This window comes from Otolemur garnettii, unplaced genomic scaffold (genome assembly GCF_000181295.1).
Source record: "Otolemur garnettii isolate 467f Iridium unplaced genomic scaffold, OtoGar3 scaffold00121, whole genome shotgun sequence".
NCBI lineage: Eukaryota > Metazoa > Chordata > Mammalia > Primates > Galagidae > Otolemur > Otolemur garnettii.
The window spans coordinates 5,969,212-5,978,019 of record NW_003852516.1 but is presented as its reverse complement, the minus strand read 5'-3'; the positions used below and the strand labels follow the sequence as shown (position 1 = coordinate 5,978,019).

The 8,808-nt window shown below is 41.8% G+C and overlaps 1 protein-coding gene across 1 annotated transcript in view; it reads right to left on the bottom strand.

Annotated features, from left to right (window-relative positions):
* DCTN6 (dynactin subunit 6) overlaps window positions 1-8,808 on the bottom strand; it is a 23,273-nt gene that overhangs the window by 4,629 nt on the left and 9,836 nt on the right. The window contains exons 3-5 of the mRNA XM_003797669.2: window positions 4,296-4,401; window positions 2,328-2,416; window positions 220-267 (exon numbers count right to left, since the gene is read on the bottom strand). Of these exons, the coding sequence (XP_003797717.1) occupies window positions 220-267; window positions 2,328-2,416; window positions 4,296-4,401 (243 nt within the window). The remainder of the gene's footprint in view (window positions 1-219; window positions 268-2,327; window positions 2,417-4,295; window positions 4,402-8,808) is intronic.

Here is an 8,808-nt window from a genome sequence, read left to right as displayed (position 1 = left end):
GATTCGAACCCGCCACCTTAGGTGTACGTGGCTGGCGCCTTAGCCGGTTGAGCCACAGGCGCCGAGCCTAGGTTAGGTTTCTTAAAGGCAAAGAATTAGTCTGATAACTATTTTAGATTTTCAAGCACGTTTCCTTGCCACAGTTTATACTTAGGTTGTTGCCACCATGAAGATTAAAGGGGTAATCAATTTGACAATAAAACTCTCAACACAGCTTACCTTTTGATTCAATGACATTATTATCTCCTATTTTCATGGCTTGGGAATCTGTAAACTGGAGTTAAGTAAATAGTGTAAATATGTTCCTCTTTTTCTCTAGTAAGACGGTATGTCCTAACACTGCCCGGGGCACAGAACAGAGACGTGAGAGGGTGTGCAGGCACACTTCTGCCAGAACTCTTTGCTCAAGGTGATCTGTAGTGAAGTTTTAATCTTTAAACATAAATATCTCTAGGTATAAATAAATGACTTCTATGATTTTATGAGTAACATACTTTCATAATTGTTTTAAGAAAGTTAAAACTATCCATCACAAAATCACTTAAATACTGTTAATAATCTGATAAATATTTATATAAATATGTATATAATTCCCCTGATATACATGGGAATCAAACTATATAAGATCAAATTGTGTAAACAATTATATCTTATTCAGTTCACTTAAACTAGCAAGCATTATTCCATGCCATTAAAATCTTTAAAAGCATAGTTTTTAATAAATGCTTAGATCAGGCGTCCTCAAACTGCAGCCCACCTAGGACATTTATCCAGCCCGCCGGGTATTTTTGCCACCACTGCCTGTCCTGCTTAGCAGCCAACTCATCTCTGGGCCTGTAGTCCGGCCCTCCAATGGTCTAAGGGACAGTGAACTGGACCCGTTTAAAAAGTTAGAGGACCCCTGGCTTAGATGGTCCCAGTGGTTCGTTTTTATGCTTGCAGCTCAATTCATTAAATGTTTTGCTATTATTATTATTATTATTATTGAGACAGAGCCTCACGCTATCCCCTGGGTAGAATGCCATGGCATCACAGCTCACAGCAACCTCCAACTCCTGGGCTCAAGCGAGTCTCCTGCTTCTGCCTCCCAAGTAGCTGGGACCACAGGCACCCACCACAATGCCTGGCTATTTTTCTTTTTTTTTTGGTTGCAGCCGTCATTGTTGTTTGGCAGGCCCAGGCTGGATTTGAACCCGCCACCTTAGGTATATGTGGCTGGCGCCTTAGCCACTTGAGCCACAGGCACTGAGCCAATGTTTTGCTATTATTGAATATTCAGACTTTTTTCCTCTAAATATTTTCTATTATATATTTTGATGACTCCATGAAAAGATTTTACTATCTCTTTAGAATACAAAACTAAGCCAAAGAACTGGTGATACTCTGGGGGAAAAAACCAACACATAACGAAGGGAAGATTTTCACCCTTGCCTACCATTTTCTTAAATCAGACAACGTATCTATATTGTCCACCCACAAGGATAGAGGAACCAAACAGACGAAGATGTGGTTCTGCTCACCCCTGCAATCCCAGCACTCTGGGAGGCCAAGGTGCGTGGACTGCTTGAGCTCAGTTGTTTGAGACCATCCTGAGCAAAAGCATGACCCACCTCTAGTAAAAATAGAAAAACTAGTTGGGTGTTGTGGCTGGCGCCTGTAGTCCCAACTACTGGGGAGGCTGAGGCAAGAGAATCACTTAAACCCAAGAGTTTGAGGTTGCTGTGAGTTATGACATCATGACACTCTACCCAGGGAGACAGACTGAGACTCTATCTTAAAAACAAACAAAGTTTCAAAAAAAAAAAAGGTGTGGTTCTTGAATCAGGACAGAAGCCAGACTCACTTTTTCTGTGTCATTGCTATCTGTCAACAAGAACTAACAAAAGGAGAGAGTGGTTACTTTTCAAATGCTGAGCTGAATGTGTGCGTGCATGCGCACATCTAAGAAGGGCACCCTTACTTTACTCTATGGCATTATTTGTTGGGACAGAAGGGATTTTTTTTTCCGACCTGGTCGTTCAACCAATCATCTTTTTTTTTTGCAGTTTTTGGCCAGGGACAGGTATGAACCTGCCACCTCCAGTATATGGGGCCGGTGCCCTACTCCTTTGAGCCACAGGCGCCGCCCAACCAATCATTTTTTAATACATAGTACAAGTAAGTCTGTTTAAAGAGCTGGATGACCTAGTTCTAATAATGTAATTATGACATACATATATTATAAATACATTTGAGAAACTATGACAATGTGACAATTTCTATAGGGGAAGACTTGAGTACCAAAGGACAGCTGAGAATGATTTATGTGAGATTAGAGTAAAGGATACAACAGCCAACTTCAAACACATTATTGGTACCAATGATCATAGGTTTGGGTTCCAGATCTTCAGTGTCAGGTGTGATATTATCTGGGTGACTGTAAAAACAAGACATATATCATCAAAAAGTCAGTAACACAATCAGCAATTTTCCTTCCATTTTAGAATTTGGGTTAATTCTATTTAGCTACCTCAAGCTTAAAATATGCTATTTCATTTTTTTTGAGACAGAGTCTCACTGTTGCTCTTGGTAGAATGCCATGGCGTCACAGCTCACAGCAACCTCTAACTCTTGGGCTCAAGCGATTCTCCTGTCTTTGCCTCCCCAGTAGCTGGGACTATAGGTGCCCATCACAGTGCTTGGCTATTTTTACAAACGGGATCTTGTACTGGCTCAGGCTGGCCTTGAACCTGTGAGTTCAGGCAATCGGACTGGCCTCGGCCTTCCAGAGTGCTAGGATTACAAGTGTGAGCCACTGTGCCAGGTCTGAAATATGTTCTTTCCTTTTTTTTTTTGAGACAGAGCCTCAAGCTGTCACCCTGGGTAGAGTGCTGTGGCATCACAGCTCACAGCAACCTCCAGCTTCTGGGCTCAAGTGATTCTCCTGTCTCTACCTCCCAAGTAGCTGGGACTACAGGCACCTGTCACAATGCCTGGCTATTTTTTTGGTTGCAGCTGTCATTGTTGTTTGGTGGGCCCAGGCTGGATTCGAACCCTCCATCTCAGGTGTATGTGGCTGACAACTTAGCTGCTTGAGCCACTGGCACTGAGCTGGTATGTTATTTCTTAATCAAAGTGATTTATTTATCCTCTATGCTGGAGAAGGGTTGATTTGGGGTTAAAAAAAGCTACTGACATGGAAAAAATTTATAGGTGTGCACAGAAAGACAGCCTTCCCTTTCCAAATTCAAAGTCCAGAGGGTCTTCTCCAGGACAAAGTAAAAAAAGACGCTGGCTAGCTGTCTAGCCTGTTAAATTGCAATTAAAGTCATGCCTAACTTGAGAATTTTCCATCCTTAATAATCATTTGAGATTGGGAAATGTAAACGAATATTCACATAAAATAATTATTTTATGCTATGAGTTAGCTGAAATATTTGGAAGAGAGAATGTTTGTGTTCTAGGAGGAAGAAACCATTTAAAATGGTGTTTTATCTCTGACAGCTGAGTTACTGCAGAATATGGCTGTTGTTAATTTGACTGAAGGTGCCAAATGTATTTTAAATTCCAAGTAAGCATTACGACAAATCAGTCTTTTTATGACAGTTAAATATTTTCCTAACGTCTTTCTTACAAATTCCATACATTGTTGCTATAAATTAGGTAGAAGGTTGAATTTCTTGCCAAATTTTTATCTAAAAAGACTTGTAAGTAGTTATGAAAATTTCAGAGGTATAATAGCCTAGTGAATGTTCTAATTATTTTTTTTTAATCTTTAAGTTTAAAAATTGGCAAATGCCAGCTAGCCCAGTTAATAGGGCATGAGACTGTTAAGTTTAAAAACTGCGTCTAGGATCCCCAATTTTTCAACTATAATTCTGGGTGTTACCTGTACAACACACATGAAAACACATTTTAGAGAATTTGGTAAGGAGTGGGAACATTTCAGCCAGAACCAAGAAATCCAACCAAAAAACATCCTTCAGGGTGGTCAGGACTTGGAAGTTGGAGGTGCTCAGAAAAAGTCTGCTTAGGGAATGAATGAGACGGTGACATGTAAGGGGAGACTGTCAGACCCAGAGTCAGAGAACCCTCATCAGCTGCCGTGGAGCTTTCCACCTTGGATGGGTCTTTTGCCCTCTCTGATTTTTGGTTTCCTCATTTACTTATGTTGAAAAGATCTTTAATATTTCTCTAGTTCTAAAATAGTGGGCCTTCCAGATGACATTCATAAAAGGTTCGTCCAGACAGTTGAAATTAATGAAAAACAGTACCTGTGGTGCTTAGTTCAGAGTATCTTACGAGTCTTTACTCACGCATTTATGATAAGCGCCTGTTCTTCTATTAGGTTACCTTCACCAATCACTATGGGCCCAGCTTCTGCAATAATTCGTGCTTTAGGGTGGATCACTGTCCTGGGTCCTGTTAAAAATTTGAGAAGACATTATTGGTGGAGGCCATGTTTCCAACAGGAGACTGGGAGGAGACTGAGGGTGGGTGAGGCTGTTGGGAGGAACATTTTCTACCTATGTGCCAGGCACCAAGCTGGGTACTTTGCAAATATCTCCTTGGCTGTTATTATCAGTAGTTAGTGCCAAACCATAAGCCAAGTTGAGCTCCACAGCACAGGTGTTAGAGCCAGACAGCTCCAGCTCAGCCTCCTTGTGGAAGCTTCTGTGATCTCCGTGGAAACGGAGGTGATGACACCAGTCCTAGAGGGCTGCTGTTAGATAAGATGATGTCGGACACGCAGTACGTGGCACATGTTGGCCATAAAAATTAATTCTCTTTTCCTTTCCCTCAGAAAGGTAAGCTCTCTGCTTATAATACAGTGCTTTTTAAGGCTAGTGTACTGCAGATCCATCTTTTTGTGAATGTGATTAAGAAAAAATAGAGGCAGACAGAAATCAGGATCAAGAAAAAACAAGAGGCAGACAGAAGTCAAGATCTAACCTCAGCTTTGTTACTTTGTCACCATCCCCATCACAGGCACACCCACTGGAAGGAGGCAGAGCGCTTCTGCTGTCTGGTCTAGGAGACGATTTTAACCAGTTAAATGTAAACTGGTTAAAGGGAGGCAGTGCGAGGAGCCAAAAGTGATCACTTGAGTCCTCCGACTGGTGCAGGGAGCCCCATGGCAACGTCCCTGCTTTCAAAGGGCTCCCTAGGGCCCCCATCCTGGAAGCTAACACACTTCCCCCCAGAAGATAGAACCCTGGGAAATCCCTCCCCCCCCAGATTTATCTACCACAGGCCTGGTGTTGGTGATAATGAAATTACTGATCAGAAAACACATCCTCCCTTTAGACCAGTGGTTCTCAACTTTCCTAATGCCGTGACCCTTTAATACAGTTCCTCACGTTGTGGGGACCCCCAACCATAAAATTATTTTCATTGCTACTCCATAAAGCAAGTTTCCTTTAGAAAGTTCACCAAGCCAAAACCGCAGCAACCACATATCCTAAAGTACACATAGGGAAACGTCTCTAGTTGGTCCCAGACAAGACCTACTTCAGGGAATGGTTTAGTTTATTACTGCCTGTAACATTTGCTGTCACCCCACAACTCAAAGTTGATAGTTTCTCAAACTCTTAAATACTTCATGAAGTAAGCAATGAAAATAATTTTGTGGCTGGGGGTCACTACAACATGAGGAACGGTATTAAAGGGTCGCAGAAGGTTGAGAACCTTGAGGAAAGTTGAGAACCACTGCTTTAGACTCTCTCCAACACCCATCCCACTTACCCCTCCAATACCAGGGCTATTTTTGTTGGTAAATAATCGGAGAGGAAGTAATAAACTTTGAAAGTAAGGGAGGGTGGATAGAAGTAATGACAGGAGGGGAGGGGGTATTAGGAAGGTACATTGTCCATGAAATCCAGTATTCAACTGTATTTTTTTTTTTTTTTTTTTTTGAGACGGAGCCTCAAGCTGTCCCCCTGGGTAGAGGGCCATGGCATCACGCTCACAGCAACCTCCAACTCCTGGGCTCAAGCGAGTCTCCTGCCTCAGCCTCCCAAGTAGCTGGGACTACAGGCGCCCGCCACAACACCTGGCCATTTTTTTGGTTGCAGCCATCATTGTTGTTTGGCGGGCCCGGGCTGGGGATTCGAACCCGCCACCTTAGGTGTATGTGGCTGGCGCCTTAGCCGCTTGAGCCACAGGCGCCGAGACTCAACCGTATTGTTAATCCAATCAATAATCATTGCCTGTGACAAGGCAAGAGGCAGTGCTATGTCATGCAGCAACAAAAACACATGCCTGCTACCTCTGTCCTTCTGAAAACCAGGAGTGCATGATACCCTCCCTCGTAAATGCTCTAAAATAAAAAAGCAGGTGTTCCTGGTGCCCACAGAACTGGAAAGAACCCCAGTTTATTAACTTGAGGGAGCTTATTCATTTTTCTGACTAGGAAGAGCTGGGGTTTGGTAAAGAAGGCGCTGCCTATAACACGGTGCTCAGTCCAGCACCCCAACGTTCCTCACCAGGACGTGCGATCTGGTGCAAAATGACATGAGAGTGGCCTTGGCATGTCTCAGGCACCGCTGGCTTCCCAAATGTTCGGCTGCTAAAGTAAAATTTCCCAAGCAAATTCTATCCAGGATAGAAGATTGCAGGATAAAAGAAGGGTTTTCTGAGATAGATCCCTGGGAAACTTCGCGAGCTGACTGTGAGTGGAAATGAACATGTATGTACCTATATATTTATGTATACACACTCGCATATACACAGATATTCATAAATACATATCCTTACTTAAAAATACGATTACAAAAAATTCAAACAAAGCAAAACATGAAAGCTCCTCTCATGCTAACCCCATTCCTTAGAGGTAACTACTCTTAAAAGTTTAAGGTATATTATTCTCCCAGACTTAAGTACTGTTGTATACTTAAGATCTATATATCTCACTTGAAAATTTAAAAATAAATACAATTTAGTCGAAGCAGTACCTGGAACCCCATAAATGCATCAATGTACAAAGTTATGATTTAATAAAAAAAATTTTTAAAAATTAAAAATGGGGAAAAAATACAATTTAGAGAAAAATATGCACTAAAAATACATACTTCTTCTTCTTCTTTTTTTTTTTTGCAGTTTTTGGCCAGGGATGGGTTTGAACCCGCCACCTCTGGCTTATGGGGCCAGTGCCCTACTCCTTTGAGCCACAGGTGCCGCCCAGCACATACTTCTTTAAAACCAAGAAATCGTACTTATTAACCTGCAATGTACTTCTTTCATGGTAATTTTTCCATGCAAGTATGTTTAGATAGTCTTTTTTTTTTTTTTTTTTTGAGACAGAGCCTCAAGCTGTTGCCCTGGGTAGAGTGCTGTGTCATCACAGCTCACGGCAACCTCCAGCTCTTGGGCTTAAGCAATTCTCTTGCCTCAGCCTCCCAAGTAGCTGGGACCATAGGTGCCTGGCACAACACCCGGCTATTTTTTGGTTGCAATTGTCATTGTTGTTTGGCAGGTCCAGGCTGGATTCGAACCTGCCAGCTCTGGTATATAGGGCTGGCGCCTTAGCTGCTTGAGCCACAAGCATAGAGCCTAGATAGTCTTTTTAATGGCTGAAAACTATATTAATATACCATAACTTACTTTAATTGACTCCTCAAAAATGGGCGTTTGGAGAAGAGGTGTCAGATAATGCTGAAATGAGCACTGGATTCCTTTCAAATGAGAAATTTCAAAGTCTTCCAGCTGTGTGAACCACTTGAAATCTGTAGTTTGCCCAATACCAGATTTACATCCTACTTCAAATCACTCTATGATACTGGAACATGATCTACCTATTCCAGGGTCTTTGTAATTAAAACTCCAGCTGGCCATCACCCCTCATCTAAAGAATCTAGACTTAAAGCTCTACACTCAAAGGCTATGAGCTTACTCTCTCTCAAAAACCTGTTTTCTCATCTATAAAAAGAGGGGCTCTGTGACAACTTACCTTGTTGGTAGAAATGTGGATTATAAGAAATAATGTTTGAAGGGAGATCATGGGGTCTGGACCAAAGTTCTTACAAATGGGAGGTTCATCAGTATTTGCCCCTAACAGCTAATAGCTTTTTTTTTATTTTAAGAGACAAGGTCTTGCTCTGTTGTCCAGGCTGGAGTGCAGTAGTGTGACACAGCTCACTGTAATCTCAAACGTCTTAAGTGATCGTCCCACTCCCAAAGTGCTGGGACTATAGGCATGAGCTGCACCCAGCCAATTTGTTCATAATAAGCAAAATAGCTAATTCTGGTCTGGAAAAAAGAAAAAAAGGAACTGCTTTCCTCCTATCCTGGGATATCAGGTAGTATCTCCTTTTAACCTAAGGGGAAAATTCCACACCTTATGACAGCATAGTAAAAAGATTGAAAGAATTTTCCATAACTAGCTAGAAAAATCCTGGACAGAAGGAAGAGATCGTCATGGCTGTGACAGAAAACAGACCCTTTGCCACTGCTAGATAAGCAGTCAGAGGTGCTGGATTTCTGCTGGTTCTCAAGCTATAGCTTCTGAGAACAAGCAGGACCCTAAGAAGCTACCTGAGGTTGGATTAAAATGAGGAAGATACCTCTGGGACCCCTGGATTTCTTTGGCAGTTTCTCTAAAGTGTAATTTTGAAAAAAATTGTTATTTTCCTTTTTCCCTCTCCAGAATGACTAATACATGTTTACTGCATTTATTATATATATATGTTAAATGATGAGGAAAGTAACCCACTTTGAAAGTAACAGAAAGGGGCACACTGTTGACAACAGGGTAAGAAGATTAGGAAGGTCACATGATCCATGAAATTCAAACCCCAAACAAATAAGCACACATTTTTTTTTTTTTTTTTT